The sequence below is a fragment of the Hermetia illucens genome, chromosome 1, assembly GCF_905115235.1.
Source record: "Hermetia illucens chromosome 1, iHerIll2.2.curated.20191125, whole genome shotgun sequence".
NCBI classification, from domain to species: domain Eukaryota; kingdom Metazoa; phylum Arthropoda; class Insecta; order Diptera; family Stratiomyidae; genus Hermetia; species Hermetia illucens.
The window spans coordinates 42,072,500-42,089,364 of NC_051849.1; the positions used below are offsets into that span (position 1 = coordinate 42,072,500).

The 16,865-nt window shown below is 40.4% G+C and overlaps 1 protein-coding gene across 1 annotated transcript; it reads right to left on the reverse strand.

Moving 5' to 3' along the window:
* Nucleotides 1–365: 365 nt before the first annotated feature.
* On the reverse strand, nt 366–14,564 carry LOC119646812 (probable cytochrome P450 12a5, mitochondrial). The gene is made up of 6 exons (XM_038047413.1): nt 14,216–14,564; nt 2,445–2,562; nt 2,146–2,389; nt 1,958–2,074; nt 1,431–1,869; nt 366–1,368 (listed from the first exon to the last, which is right to left on the reverse strand). The coding sequence occupies exons 1-6, from the start codon at nt 14,288–14,290 to the stop codon at nt 784–786; spliced, it is 1,578 nt and encodes a 525-aa protein (XP_037903341.1). The 5' UTR covers nt 14,291–14,564; the 3' UTR covers nt 366–783.
* Between the last annotated feature and the right edge of the window lie 2,301 nt (nt 14,565–16,865).

Here is a 16,865-nt window from a genome sequence, read left to right on the forward strand (position 1 = left end):
TTTTGGTGAAAATATGTAAATGTTTTCGTGTGATATGAAGTCAAAGAAAAAAAGAATTTGGGAATTTGAAAAAGGATAATGGAGGTACTAAAAGATTCTAAATAAAAAGAATAGGAAACTTTAGCATCCAAATAAATGAATCTTTTCATCAGCTTGATGAAAAACAAACATTCGAAAGTAGAATCCTCAAAAATTTTGTTGGCCTCCTACAAGAGGATGGACAATTCTGTTGTCTATAATATGAAAAAAATATATGACGACCCTCTGGTTGTGAATAAAATTCAGGTGAATAGATTGCGATGTTCGTGTTCGCCCATTACAGCCTGAAAAATTTATAGAGGTGGATAGAAAAAGAAGACGTGGTGGCCCCTGTTATAGTTTATTGTTATCTGTTTATCTGTTACATTTAACCATATTTCATTTGTTTTGTTTTGATAAGTTTTGAACTACAAAGAAAAAATATAAACTTTTCTTGGGAAAAACGTATCACAAAACATGGATAAAAATTTACTAAAATAAATCTCAAAAACTAGTGACAATGGTACAATGAAGACTTATAAGTTGACAAATCCTCACATTAATTATAAGAATAACAATTTCCCTAGTATCCACCATAATAATAACTGTTGTATCAGTGGTTCAAATAAAAATAAAGAAGACCTTATTTTATCTCCCAAATTACTAAACTCCGTTGCTGTATGTTGTGGCCCCCCTCAATGAAAATGTCGAGTAAGGCCTTGAAGAAATAGCAAACTATTTTGTTAACGATGACAACATTTCAATCTAATTTTCCACATCCTTGATTTTAAATTGAAGCTTTCCATCAGGAATGTTTATCGCAGCTCTTTTAAACTTCAAATCTGGTCTATCCCATTCAATATAAAAGTTCCGGACAAGCTTCGAAACAAATACCTCTATCTCGAGTTCAGCAAAGCGCCGTCCAATACACATTCTTGGTCCAAATCCGAATGGAAGAAATGTGAATGGACTCACACTTTTCGCTTCCTTGCTAAGCTCAGATTCCTGATTTTTAAGCCATCGTTCGGGAATGAACTTTTTCGCGTTTGTATATAGTTTATCGTCCACTTGAATAAATGCAGATTGCAATCCCACTGGTGTACCTTTAGGTATCCTGTAACCCCTCAAAACCAAATCTTTTCCAGTCTCGCGGAAGTTACCATCCACCACAGGTAAGATTCTCATTGCTTCCTTAAAGCATGCTCGAAGGTATGGTAAATTGGACATGTTTTGTGGAGTCAGAGGACTGTCCTTTTCGGGAAGAATTTTTCGTAACTCATTACGGAGGAGTTCTTGCTTATCAGGATTCTTTGCCAGATTGTATAAGACGCTAGTGACAGCCGAACTCGTCTAGGAAATAAACAAAATTCAATTTTGAACAATGCCCCCGTGAATCGATTATAGAAACTTACTGTATCCACGCCTGCTACGACCATATCCGTAGCCATGACTGTGGCCACTTTTGGATTGATTTTAATAAGCTTCTCAAGGACGCTTTGTTCTTTCTCACTTTGCATATTGGTTTTGGATTCCAAACGTTTCCTAGCTTCATCCACATGATGGTAACTGAAGTTTGTTATAACATCTGAAACGTGCATCATTTCCTTGAAGTCTGCAGTAGGAAATACTTTCCACATAGATGGTTTTAAGTCGAGTACAGTAAGCAAATAAAAGAATCTTTTCACAGCGTTTATAAATTCCTGTTCTTTACTATTTTTATCCAAATTTCCCATAATTCCGAGACGTGTATCCAGAGCTATTATGCAAATTGCCTCCAATGACCACCTATTCAATTCATCCTCGAAATTTTCAGGTAGTTCGTATGTGCTCGGATCTCGAATTTTCTTCATTCTGAAAATAACGAATAATTTATTAAATATATTTCAACATCGAAACAGAAACTAGAAAAAACATCCTAAGTATACCACAAGAACCTTACCTAACCATAAATTCGTCCACAAATTTGTCGATTTGTGGAACATATAGTTTCACAATTTTGGGTTGCATCATCACCGGATTCACGGCTGTCCTGAATTCAGCCCATTCTTTGCCTTGCCTATTAAATTCAAATAAAATTAAACATTTTAAAATATACATACATATTTTGTCATATATTGAAAAACATACTCAATTGCCAGTCCCCCGCTGAAGAATATATCCGGTCGAACCTTCTTTCTGTAATGTGTGATGGTCTCCAAACCAGGACGAACAGGCCAAACGCCTTCTGTACGATAAACTGCTTCGAAATCTTTTGGATCAAAAACAAGCGCCATGTCAGGTTTATCAAACATTCCAGGTAGTTTATAAATTTCTCCATACTCCTGACGGTACTGTTCCAGTACTTCCGTCATTTCGAGAGTTCGAAATTTTCCTAAGGGAAACTAATCAGATATAATTTATAAAAGGAAGAATCGAGAACAAGGAACCTCCAGGTAAAATATCTTTTAACAGTGTTAGCCGCGATGGTCCCGGTAGCTTCTCGAATGGTAGTGCCATATTCCACTCTTGTTGAAATTGTGTATCCGCAACAGGGGCGGAAGCAACCTGTAAAAATACTTTATTTTAATCTGTGAAGTACATACAATTCGTGCAACTGGACTAAGCGTAAATGTTTGCTAATGTTAACCAATGTATTTTTCAAAGGAGACAGTCATTTCAAAATTCTATTCGAAAGGCGCGCACTTTATTTCTTCCCTTCGTTGTAGGTTGTGGAGTAATACCAACTGGCCCTCGTTGTACCTTGTTGTTATCATCACTGTGGTTCGCATTTAGTTCCTTTCCTTTCTTTAGCATGTTACCATCGTTGCTGGCTTCCGCTCTTTGAGAAACACCAAAAGTTTCTAATTAGACCTAAAAATGATCTTAGCATGATGTTATTAATCGATCAACAACAAGGATATTCCTCGCTCGTAGTTTTTCTGAATTAGGTCGACAGCTCTTGAAATACTGTTCCAATATCCGGTTTCAGTTGGTTGCATATTTTCACATTATATATTGGTATTATAAAAGGTTTTTGGATGGCTGAATCCAAGTACATATCGGCCAACAAAATATAAGCCGCCCAATGTTGTCCTGTATCTAGTCATATCATAGCTTGTAGATTAAATACACGTTGAGAATGCCAATATTTTCATACCGCACACACACATTTTTGAAAACCTTCAATCGCCATAACCAATTTACCATCCTGGTTAGGTCCTGGTTATTGGTATGGTATCGTCGACAGTTGCGAACACAGCTTTTATTCTGGGGTCAAGCAATCTAACTGTAGGGTAGACTGAAGTGACTATAGTTCTAGGTGAAACTTAGCCTCTCATTTATCTGGAATGTTAATATGTGATGAAGAACAAAATTTGTTGATCCTACTTTTGAAAAAACGGTACGGATCTAGACTGTGACTCGAAAAGGAGCTCCTTGGCTGTATTCATTGATGTGTAGCCATATCTATGTAATATCTATAGTTGAAAGAAACTCTCAAAAATAGATGAACCGGTTAAACCTGCGATACTCCCTCGAAGATTACCTACCTCGTCCTGATGAGGGATCTCAGTAGGGAAGATCCTCTAGGGAGTCAGAAGTGACACTTGAAGCTAAGTCAAGATGTGACTACCGTGCCGAGGGCTGAATAGCCACAGGAGTTAAGATGAAGCCATGAACGATGACCTCTGGGTACCAGGCGGCCCCCAATTTCAACTAACATTGTCTGCGGAAAGAGGCTCTGCCGAAATCGACTTATTTTCTCCGGTAAAACTAAGGTCATGGCACCCAATTAAGAAAAAAAATGAAAACCTATAAAGGTAAAACTAAATCTCAATCGTGACGATCCAACCCTGAGTGAAAGGGCAACCTGAGTCTAAACTAAGATTATCCACTTACTCAAGTGGACGCCAATCGCATTGGGACCCAGTTCTTAACGGACAAGCCGAAGTAGGCCTCTCCTGTCAGCACTTCTGACCTCGGACTGCAATGGCCGCCACCTACTGAGGCTGAAGTCGGTTAACAAACAGCTTTCCGGCAAACCGCCTCCGGACAAATGCCCTTCGTGCAAACCACCTCCAGACAAATCACAATCCATGGGCTGTGCCAAGTTTGCCCCTGAAAGGGGTCTCTGAGCTGCCATCATTCAAAAAATTCACCCCCTGGCTTCCAAAAGTTGAGCGTAATGGTGTTGAGGTTTTGGAACAACTTGGTGCCAACACCTCCACCTGACTATTGCTAGGAAGCAGAGAGAGAGCCGACGGGTTCGAAATTTTCCATACTATCGGCTTCCCTGAACTGAATATCAGGGAGGTTCAGAAACAGACGGCCTTATGGCTCTACTATGAGCCTTGAAGCGTCACGTTACAAGTGTCGGCTCCTGACATCATTGAAGGCGACGTGCCACGTGCGACGTCTTCATCTGAAGCGTAGATACAGTGCCATATTTCTTAAATAAATTTTGAGTATTCTAAGGCGGATCAATAGCTGCAAGACATCTATATACCTCATACAAAAACCGTAGGTTGTTGGTGAAGAAATTAGGAGCTTAAAATTCCGACATGTTGAGCTGTTATATGACAATGGAAGGGATAGACCCCGCTCCTGCATAGTGATCTCAAACAACTTCCAAGCTAATCTGGTTAACGATCTATGTGATGGCGATACGTGAACGGTTAAACTAACTATAAAAAGTCAACAGGGGAGTAAGCAGATTCTATGCTGTTTTGTATATTTCCGATATGACGCAGAAGAAGGTCCCAATGGAACATTCATCAGAGCTATTTAATATGCCAAAAGTAAAAACAACGGGCACCACATATGCTAGAAAAGTTCCAACATCAACGCAAGAGCATCGAGACTAATAAAATAGAGTATCTGTTAGGACCGATCTGCAGATCCTCAGGTTAGACAATGAACCAGCTTTCTCCAATATGGTCAGGCAAGAGGTCATCGATGTCACGGTGACTTTTTCCAGCCGTTACGACTCTTGTCGGAGACTAGAAAGTATCAAGCGATATCACACTCTCTGATCACAGACGCATCGATTTCTTAATGGGCATGGGTCCCCCTCTATATCGGAATCCGCACAAGTCAGATTGAACGACGTATGAAATAGAACTGAGCACCCGATTGACGATCCCTGGGAAGCGCATCAAACCCATTGCTGGAATTGAGAAAGCAACCCAGCTTAATGCAAACTAGTGTCTTTGGAACGAGTAAAATAGGCATTTAACTTGTTCAATAGATATAAGTCTGCAGATCCGGACGGTATCATACCTGCTCGAATAATAGAGGGATATATGGGTATACATATTCGGAATATATAGCGTACATGTCTAGCACATGCTTATATTCCTGGCTTGGAAAGACTAGTAGATCGATTCATATGGTGAAAGATACATACATGCCTTACTGGCCACTTCACACCTAACAGAAAATCAAATCCACGGAAGTAGCATCCATGAACTCACGGAAAAAATTGAAAAGCTGATGTCCGAAAAAGAATACACTTTAAGCGCATTCATGGAATCAATTATGCTTCATTCGTGGCAATTTGTAGCGCGACAAGGTAGCATAGAATCGATCTGCTGTTAATCAGTTGGATCCTTCACATGCTGAAATGGAAAAAAATGTCTTTGAAAAGACATACTCTATCGTAATCACCAAAAGAAAAGAAGAGTCCATAAATGGTCGCAAATCTTTTGGAATTACACACTTAATAATTTTCGGGGTGTTCTCGGGTAGTCCGATTATGGAACTGATCCGACCTCTCCGAAAATGACGACCAATCGAATCTGTTCCGACAATCCGGCAGCGTTATCAACACTAAACAGCAACAGCATATCGAGCCAGTTGGTGTGAATTTTCCACGAAACATTCCTGATGTGGGTGCCAGGGCAATCAATCATCGCTGGTAATGAGGAAGCTGACAGACTGACTCGCCAAGGACCTACAAAGGTGAATTTGCAAGGAATCACCCAGCCGAGTGGAGAAGTTTGAACTCTTTCCGGCAGGCGAAAATCCTTGCAAAAGATCCCGAGACCGCTGGAGCGACATTTTTGTTGTTCCCTAAGAAGTAGAACACGAAAACCCCAGTAGGGCTTTTAACGGGCCACTACTCCTTAAACTATAATTTGAAAAAAAAAATGGGGTGGTGGTTTCTCAAAGCAAAGCAAAATGGAATTATCGCCTCATAGAACATGGTATCAAATTGAATCTGAATAAAACTGAGTTTATGACGACCAACCCTAATGAAATATGCACTATCACTGTCAGTGGTAGTGACCTGTTCAGAACTGAGCGATTTAAATATCTCAGATCAATGCTATCAGCCAATGGTGAACTGCGCTATGGAATTGTTTAACGCATTATTGAGATTAGGGTTACTTTCTCAACCTGGGTTGGTGAGATTTTTATAAAATCCTCTTTGATTTTGAAAGAACAAGTGTTTTCTGGCCTGCGTTGAAAGCTCTTTTGATACCTGCCAATATAATTATAACATATCGCAAGTTTCTGCTTCAACCCCTCCAGTATTTCAATTCCTGGAATATCATTGAGGAGATAGTGGTTTTCAATGACATCAACACCCTTGATGTGAAAAGGAGACTTCCAGGCTGTGTAGAATCCTTAATAAGGATGAGTCGAGCGAGTTGGACTCTCTTAGAAAACCCAATGGTACTTTCGCGAAGTACAAAGTTGAGTCTATACAGACTTTCTTGTGGCTGTGCTAGTTGTTGGTCGAGATCTCGGAACGTTATGTAGAAGTATGTATATAACGCGCCGTTGATTGGATTGATAGTTGGTGTCTCAGACATGGACTTTCAATAAATCTGAATAAAACCATAGTGGTATTATTTACAAAAAGGAGGAAACTGAGTGGTCTTTGCATTCCAGAGATGAGAGGTACCACACTTCAACTATCCGAAGAAGTGAAATATCTGGGAGCTATTCTAGATAAGAAGCTTCTTTCGCCATGGGCGGTCCTTTGCATCGACATGGGGTTGAGGCCTAGGTAATGATGTGGATATATGTTACGATCATTAAGCCGATATTCACTTATGTACGGATACATAAGTGCAATGGGTTAAGGTAAAACCGAAGAGTTTTCGCTATAAACTAGCGCATTGCAAAGAACTGGTGTCTGGGTATCATCGGCGCCATGAGCACAACATCCGTCGCAGCTCTAAATGCATTACTCAATTTGCAGCTATTGGATTATTTATTTAACTCATAGACTAATACGATGAGATCTTAGAAGCATTGGAAGAGTTATTGGGAGAACTGAATCCAGTTTTCGAATGCCTTCTGATTCGATCCCCATACATCTGTTTAGTAGAAAATATGAACTTATATTAAAACAAAGAAAAATCCGGAATGAACCAGAAGAATGCGTGTCAGGATATACTGACTTCTTCTATACCGATAGTTCAAAAACAGTACAGGGTTTTGGTGTACTCCCTCGAATGAAAACGAGAAGTGGGCTTTTCCCTTGGGACAATTTGCGACGGTCTCTCAGCCTGAAGTGTATGCCATCCTTAGGGTGCCAACCTGAATGATTGACGAGCGGTTGAAGAGCAGGCGCAATCTGTAGCGATATTCAAGCTGCATTGAAGGCGTTCAGCAGTTCTATTCAAAAATCGTTGAGGAATGTAGAAATCGATTGAACTCTGTTTGTAGATTCAATTTGTAGGAACTACCCTGGGTACGCGCTCATTGTGGTGTAGAAGGAAATGAAATCTCGAATGCTTTACCAAAAAAGGATTCAATTTTCTCGGACCGAAACCAGCAATCGGGGTGTCAGTAGCATTGGCCAATGCTGCTATTAAAAACTGGGAACAAGCTTCCCTTAATGAGAGGTAACTGAGTTTTAATGCTGCTGTCGAAAAGTAGGAAGACTTGTAGAAGTATTGTGGGCATTCCAACTGGGCATATGTTCAGAAAGGAATTATCCAAGATGAAACGTGTCCATCCTGTAACGAGGAAGCGGAAACCACGGAACATTTTCTATACGAGTGTCCCGCCTATGGAGGCATTAGACATCACATTTTTGATGCAACTACAGCGGGTAGCATCACATCCACTAACGGAAACGCGCACATAACGAATCCGGGATATGCACATAAACGAATCCGGGATATTCTATTAGACAACAGGCCACTAAGGCCTGAGTGCTTAAAGGCTTGGCCTCTCCCCCACCTCAAACACGCACATACACATACAACCATGAAAATAAACTCTACAGGAACGGTTTTATAAATGAGGAGTCCCTCTTTTTCTTCAGCCTTTGTCCCGTTCACAAGCGGGGTCGGCTCTATCGAATGTCTGATCGTGGGTGCAATCTCAAGGCTTTTAAATCCCCATCCAACGTAACAAGTCACCGTTGTTTCGGCCTGCCTTTTGGTCGTTTACCATCGACTTCGATGTTCAGACTAATCTTGGCAAGTGAATTCTCGTTAGCACGATCGATCGCGGATATCCACATTTCGGATGTGATCAAAACGTGTGACGCCAGTAGTCCAACGTAAGATCTTCGTCTCTATTACCGCAAGACGCCGTTCGTTGTCTTTCATAATTGGCTAACACTCAGAACCACAGAGAACGACTGGACAGACGACATTGCGGTAAATTTCAGATTTGAGACGTTCGTTGATACGTCGATCACAAAGAATGAGGAGACAAATGAGATGATTCAAGAGGAGAATGTAAATAGCGTCGGTAAAGTCCAGAAAGTTTAAAGCGAAAAATCGATGTTTCACAAAATCATGCTCCTCTTTCGCTATGGCAGTGCTCAATCAATCAGTCGTTGATGTATCCCTCGAGGGTTTCGAAGGAAGAGAAGAGGGGAGAGATAGAGCGGTAGTTCATAGCTAGAGTAAGATATCCGCTTTTAAAGATAGGGATAATAAGGACCTCTTTCTAAAGATGAGGAAAGTAGCACTCCTAGAGACTTTTGTTGAAGTTTATAGTTAACAGGGAAAAAGCTCGGATGTCCGTCGGTACCAGGTTCGACATTGATGTCAAGTTTACCAATGAGGAGCACAACCAATGAAAGAGTAAGAAGAGGAACGGCTTGCGATTCAGACGAGTCTACACCTAGAAGAGACTTAGAGGCCACAGTGGCCAAAGAGTAAACACAGAAGAAGTAAGAACAGTGTATAGTAGAAGGTGACAAGATTGTCGCGGGAGTTGGCAGTGTAGTCAGCAAAATTGATGGAAACCGGGGAAGACTGAGATGATTCACGCAATAGCGAGTGTGGGACCAAGAATATTTTCAGATCACCGCGAGCAAGGATGGCCTCGATAATTATCAAGTATTGCTTATGCTCTTAGACTTGAAATGAACAAGGTTGGTAGTGCGAATTGGAGCGCTTGTACGGTTCGATGAACATGTATTCCAGCCAGAAAGAAAGATTGGCGAAGGAGTCCAATTGCCGGGGATAACTTACATTGAACGAAACTATCTCTTGTTCGGGGTTGCTGCCTTTAGTAAGTTTTACATATAACAGTGGCCAAATTTGCTCTCGATTTGCATCAATACTTCATCACATTTTTCGTTCGATACGTGATTGTCGATTAATTTTCTAGTTCAAGCATTGCCCAGAAATATTCAAACTGAAGCGGGCATTTTTTAAGAGCTTCACATATTCGTACCATGTAAAAATATTACGACCAACACGGCAACAGCCATTATTGATAATATTTTCAAATGTTTCTAATTGATATACATTTATACATATGTGAATCATGAATGATGTTTCTTTGTTTACAAAAACGATAATAATAGTTTATTCTCAAATATTTTGAATATGAACAATCAAGGCTTGTCGCCACAATGCAAAAACAAGTCGGGAAACCGGAAGCTTGACGCTTCAGATATAAAAGGTTTTGTGTTTCCCTATGTGAGGAGCATAACGTAGTTCTCCATTGGCTTATAGCATTGACCCGAGATATTGAAATCGCTCAGTTCTGGGCAGGTTACTGCCATTGCCAGAACTGAACGATTTAAATATCTCGAGGGGCAGGTTACTGTCATTGCCAGAATTCAGCGATTTAAATATCTCGAGTCAATGCTATCAGCCAATGAAGAACTGCGTAATGAAATTGTTTCACGCATTAACTCAACCTGGATGAAGTGGCATTCCCTAACTGGTGTTCTTTGTGATCAACAAATCAGTGCACGTCCCAAATCTAAAATTTACTGCAATGTCGTCCGTCTGCCACGTTTTGATCACGTCCGAAATGAGAATATCCGCGATCGATATGGGTTTGCACCGGTCGTGGAAAAACTGCGAGAGAGGCGCTTTCGATGGTGTGGTCACAGTTAGATACTAGACAGCTACCTCACTCCCCCTTGCCCCTCAAGGGGGGAAATCAGTGCGAGTACACACGATTTCAAATTGTTTTGCCCTTGAGCATGAGCGAGATGTACCGAAAACCCGATCAGCTGTGTTTGACATACCGCACGGACTTGCCAATGTATTGGTGAGATTGGCAAGTTTTTGCTTATGTATAAGTGAATACGTGAAACAACTTTTTGCTATATGGGTGAGCACGCCGTAGTACCAGAATAGCAAAAGCTCACCGATCTCTCTCTTACCAATACGATTTGACGAAGATTATGCCTTTTCCTTGTTTAGCGTCTCTGATGTGTACAGATAAGCTTCTGCAAGCACATTTGCAAGTGGGGTAATTTTTGTAAGGGTACTGCCTATAGTAGATCTACTGTGGGTGTGGTCACATAATTCACGCTACCGAGAATTCAATAACCAGTATTGGTCAGAACATCGAAGTCAATGGTAAGCAACCAAAAAGCCGTCCAAAACAATGGTGGCTTGACACACCGGATGGGGACTTAAAAGTCTCGCAATTACATCCTGATCAGGCATTTGATAAAACAAAATGACGAAACCGATCACGACGAGGCGACCCCGCTTGTGAACTGAAGGCTGAATAAAAAGTAAAAGATGTGAGGAGCGACGAGTGCACGACAGCTCTGTGTCACATAGCTAAAAATTCCATTGCCCTCTATTTTCTAGAAAGCGATTTAAATAAATCATTTGATCGAAAGCCATGTATTGATAACAGTCAACCTCATACGCTTCACACTCTCAGTTTAATATTATGCCAAGAATTCGACCGACATCAATCTAAACAAGTCGGGAAACCGGAAGCTACACGCTTCAGGTATGAACGGTTTTGTGTTTTTCTTTTATAAAGAGATTTGATTGTGCATTTGTCCCATTAATGTGTAGCACGTAAAATATGCATATATTATGTGAAAATATCTACTTTCAAGTGATATTGACATTCATAGTCTTGAATTTGCAGAGGAGCGACAGTTTTGACCTAGCATAACTTTGTTAGTAATAGTGCGATTTTCACCAAATTTGGCAGAATCATGCTCTATACTGTAGCCTATATCGCTCCAAAATTTTGTAATTCTAGGGTGAACTTAAGGGGGGTTTTCCTCTCAATTACTAAAAATTATAGTAATATACTATTATTAGGTTTATTTAAACAGGTATCGGAATGGAGGGTATTTCGAAGCCTAGGCACCATACAGTGGTAGCCCCCTGATCTTTTTCAGATTTTTCGGTTGGATGGTTTCTGAGAATGGGTTCGTTAAAAAATTACCATTTTCAACCCTCCGGACTCCCCACCTTTTCAACAAATGTCAAAACTAAGACCAGCTTCGAAAAGTACTAGCCGAGACCTTTAAGTTGATACTCCACATGACTGTATTTAATAAAGAAAAAATTTACACCCCCCTTTTGCATGTATGGGCCCCCCCCTTAAATTCGTCCTAAAAGGATGTAACTCACTATATGCGTGAGCGTTCACAGTTCCCACCTTTCTACCAAATTTGGTGGCAGTCGCTATAATTGTCTCCGAGAAAAATGCGTATGACGAACAGACAGACAGACAAACGGACAGACAGACAGACAGTAAACCGATTTTAATAAGGTTTTGTGTTTACACAAAACCTTAAAAAGGGCTAGGGAGAATATCTTGAATGGAATTTTAATATTTCACTGGAATGTCAATTATTCTCGTTAATTATGACGTCTGCATCTTATCTGTATGGCTTAGGATGCTGTTAATTAGCACGAAATTGATAACTTTGAACTTCTATAACTTTGACACTAATAGTTGATTGAATTGAAATAATAAAACTTGTTGTTTCTTTTTCGTTGGTGTTTGCACTGATGAAGGGAACAAGTGGTTCCCGAAATATCGGTATTTGCAAGAATACAAACCAACACCAACGAAAAAGAAACAACAAGTTTTATTATTTCAATTAATTAATCGTTGGAAACACCGCATAATTTCACTCTGACTAATAGTTGGATTTCATGGAACTTGGGATGTGTATGCACGAGACTGTCCTCTATGTCGGTGCAAAATTTAGTACACCTAGGATGAACTTAAGGGGAGTTTTTTAGTCAATTTCTAAAAGTTGATAATATACTGTTAGTAAATTTATTTGAGCAGATATCGGAATGGGACATATTTTGAGGCCTAGATTTCATCTAGGCGCACCGCCCTGATTTTTTTCGAATTTTTAGGTTGGGTAGTTTCCGAAAATCAATCCTGCTCACTTCAAGTGCGTACGTTTTGACTCCTTACTCACGCACTTTGCAATTTATGCCAAAACTAGTTTCATTTGATACCCTACACAAGTATATCCGGTGAAAAAAAATTTTGAATCCACCTTTTGCATGTACGGGGAGCCCCTCTTTATACTCCACCTAAATTTATGCCACCCGAGACGTACAAACTGCCTTCATCCAGATCGAGCAGGCGGTAATCGGCGCGAGATCTTGGGCTGCACATCAATGAAGGCAAGACAAAATATATGGTGGCAACGTCAGCACCGAAGACGAATCAACCAACATCAAACCGCACTGGTCAAACACGAAGAAGAATAAGGATAGGAAAATACAACTTTGAGACCGTTGACAATTTCTCCTATCTAGGGTCGAAAATCACAACCGATAACAGCTACGATGATGAAATCCGCGCACGGTTGTTGTCAACCAACAGAGCCTATTTCAGCTTACAAAGACTGTGCCGCTCGAAACGTCTCACCATAGGGTCAAAGCTCTTACTGTACAAGATTATGATCTTGCCAGTCCTCATGTATTCCTCGGAAACTTGGGTTCTTAGCAAGAAAAATTGCGAACTCTCGGCCGCGTTCGAGAGAAGAATCCTCCGAAGAATTTTTGGCCCCCTACATGAGGATGGACGATTCCGTAGCCTACACAACGAAGAAATCTATGAGCGATACCATGACCCTCCGGTTGGGGATAAAATCCGGCTCAATAGGTTACGGTGGGCGGGTCACTTAATTCATATGGATGAGGATGATCCCACCCGGAAAGTCTATAAGAGCAATAACTATGGTAGAAAAAGAAGACGAGGCAGACCCTGCCTAAGATGGAGCGATGGCATAGGTCAGGATGCCAGACAGCTTTTAGGGATATTGAATTGATGGACCTCGGCGCAAAACCGGAATGTCTGGAGTTCCGTATTAAGGCAGGCCTGGACCGGATACCGGTTGTTGCGCCGTTGATGATGATGATGATAAATTTATGCCACTCGCTGTATGCGTGGGATTTCATAGCTCCCATCTGTCCACCAAATTTCGTTCGGATCGGTTTAGTGGTTTTGGAGAAAAATGCGTGTGACAGACAGACAGACAGACATTGAATCGATTTTAATAAGGTTTTGTTTTACACAAAACCTTAAAAAGCATAATCACCTTCTCAAAAATAAAACATTTCTGAGAAAAGCTCTCGGTCCAACAATATTATAACAAATGTACCTAAGTAAGATCAGTCGTCTCATTGATGTACACCATTCAATCTACAGATACTAAATAGACTCACCCACGCCTACTTAGTATCTGTTACTGATAAAATTAAGTTATTATTTGCCTGTGTAATTCCCTATTTTGATGCTCAGTTTATCATTTCGACTTTTCTATGATACTGATGACAACTAGAAATTCATGGCTGCATTGGATGAAGTGTGAATAATGATTCGTAAATTCAAACTAATAACAACCAGAACAAAATATTTATATATGACTCAGTTTAATAGTGGACATGATGCTAAAATTAGCTTTTTAGCTTCCCAGTATTAGCTGCTTCCTGGAAGCATGCAAATTTACCTAATCTACACAACAGTATTGCCATAAAATTACTACTCTACATACCTGGGTTGCAAATAGTCGAACTAAATAGTTGCACTGGCCATTACTCCTTACAAAGGAACTGCCGACCCGAATCATCTTTGAATCAGTTTAAATTAACACAATTTTGAAAGGTACGAACCAAACGAACAACTCAGCGGAACTAACTTTGCAATCCTATTTTTCAAATATGCCTGAAACTTATCTAGACAGACAAGCTTTCGCTTCAAAGAATACCAAGTCATCATGAATAAACACATTTAATTGAAAAAAAAACAACCTCAATCGCGCGGTTTGGACGCAAAACCAACCGCAACCGAAAAATCGCAAAAGCACAGTTAAATTGGAACGAGAAAATTCCGGTATTTGTTGGCATGTCCCACGAAAAGTTGCTTGTCCCAATAATTTGTCATGCCTTGTACTACTATATTTGTTGGGAAAGGTCAGTTCGACAAAGTTGCTTATCTCTTTATTTGGGCTTAATTGCCAAAAAATCAGATAATTCGGAGGTCGGAAGACCTTAACCGATAGTTTCCTAGTTTCATCGTTGGGAGAAATGTGCAAGGAAAGAACTCTTAGTTCTAAAATGAAATCTATTATACAATGTGTACTGTAATTATGTACATATAACCAATTTTTAATTAGTTTCATATAAACAATAAAGAATGGGATTTAATTAATTAATGGTGAAATTGCTCTATCAAAGATAAGAACATTTTTGTTTTCAAGATATCGCGCAGATAAAAGTTTATAATGGATCTGTAATGAGAATTCATGAAGCGATCAATGAAAATCAAAGGCAAAACAATAATAGGGAACGCTCAAGAAAGTGGCGCGTGTCTGCCTGAAATAAGTACCTAGAGAAAATAAAAACATTCACTAATTTTAAGGGATGTGATATGCGCTCTGCACCTTTAAAAAAAAATATTACCGATGACCTTAAGGGTGTCATTCCGTGGGATGGTCGTTGTGTGAAACAAAACTTTATTAAAATCGGTTCAATGCCTTTCTGTCCATCTGTCTGTCACACTCGATGTTCTCGAAAACAGATTGTCACGTCTGTACGTCCCTTTATATGCAGCGTGTGGTGCTATTTTGTGTTGGGTTTCAAGGGGGCTCTCCATACATGCGAAAGGGGGGTGTACATTTTTTTACCGAATATGGTCATCTGGAGTCTCAAATGAAAGGCCTCATTTAGTACTTTTCCAAACTGATAAATATTTTTGATATTGTGTGAAACTAGGCAAAATACATCCCATTCCGATATATGCACAAATAAAATTAATAATAGTATATTACCATGCTTTAGAAATTTACCGACAAATCGCCCTTAAGTTCATCCCAGAAATACAAAATTTAACATCAGCATAGGCGATAATATAGGACCTAATTGAAAAGTTTGAAGACAATCCGACCATTATTAACAAAGTTATAGGAGATCAAAGTTTCGCATTTCAAGTAAATTTATGGCACTCTAAGTGGTCTAGGAATTTATATGAACGGCGGGGTCCATGGGGACGTTTTGGATTCTTTTTAAGGTTTTGTGTAAACACAAAACCTTATTAAAATCAGTTTACTGTCTGTCTGTCTATCCGTCTGGTGCTCAGAGGTGGCGATGAGGAAGACGGGGCGGCAACCCTGTCGGCCAAACCAAAACGAAGTGGCCCAGGAGAACCTCCATAATGGTGGCACCGAGAGACGCTGTACTCACTTTGGTTTGCCGGCCGTGATGCAGTAGGCGAATGCTCCAAAGGCCTAATTAGGACGATCAGACCGGAGTCTGCACGGGGGCTCATCTGAAGTGACAAATTGGTCACGAAACCTTACCAGGGGTATACTGGTACCATGGGAACCGGGATAGCACCTGGACTCTCATACTTCGGGTGAATTCCCGTTGTATGTGAGTACAACTCGGTTGTTTGCGGTTGGTCCCCCTAGTGGTAGTTTCATGGTGGTTGTGGTTATGCTCAAGCGAGAAGAGACCTTCGGGCCTCGGCGTGGTGTTGCGTTTCAACACGGACGCCGTACTCCTTAGTTCAGTAGAGATTTAAGTAGGTCTTGCATCCACCAGTATGAATGCTAATCTATGCACTTGGTATAGACTGGTACCATTGTTGTACAGGTGCTCACGTAAAACCCTTAAGGACTCACTGTCCAGAATGAGATACATTTCAATAGTACGGTGCTACTCACCAATAAAGAATTTCAATACAGAGAAGAAAAATGCAGTCGTGGAGAGGCGTCTTAAAGGTGACAGTGCGATCATAATAGATGATCTGAACGCCAAGGTGGCCTCTGACAATACCTTGCTCATATACGTATATGATGGGAAAACACGGTATCGGCTAACGCAACAATGGTGAAAAATTTGGTAAGGTAGGGTCAACTCATCAATTCTTCCATAATTTCCCCAGGGGACAACGGATGCCGCTAGAACTGTAGCTATCAGATACGTTGAGATGAAACACCTCCAACTGAACCCTACAGCCATCCAACAAAGTGCGAGTCCAAGTAATGACAGCAGAATTACTCCCGAGATATTTCACTATCAAGAATGGGCATGCTCAATCATGTTTTCTTTAAGGTAAGTATCGGAGACCCTGTCCTCTTCAAGTCCATCCACTTGCTGGCCTATAATGACGATATTAATTTACTCTATAATCAAAAAGTGACA

Excerpts from the sequence above, each read along its gene's own strand:
- LOC119646812 (XM_038047413.1), bottom strand. The coding sequence starts at position 14,290 with ATGATTCGGGTCGGCAGTTCCTTTGTAAGGAGTAATGGCCAGTGCAAC. Across the intron at positions 2,563-14,215 it reads TTCGACTATTTGCAACCCAG|GTTGCTTCCGCCCCTGTTGC; the intron begins GTATGTAGAGTA and ends GTATTTTTACAG. Across the intron at positions 2,390-2,444 it reads AAAAGATATTTTACCTGGAG|GAAAATTTCGAACTCTCGAA; the intron begins GTTCCTTGTTCT and ends AGTTTCCCTTAG.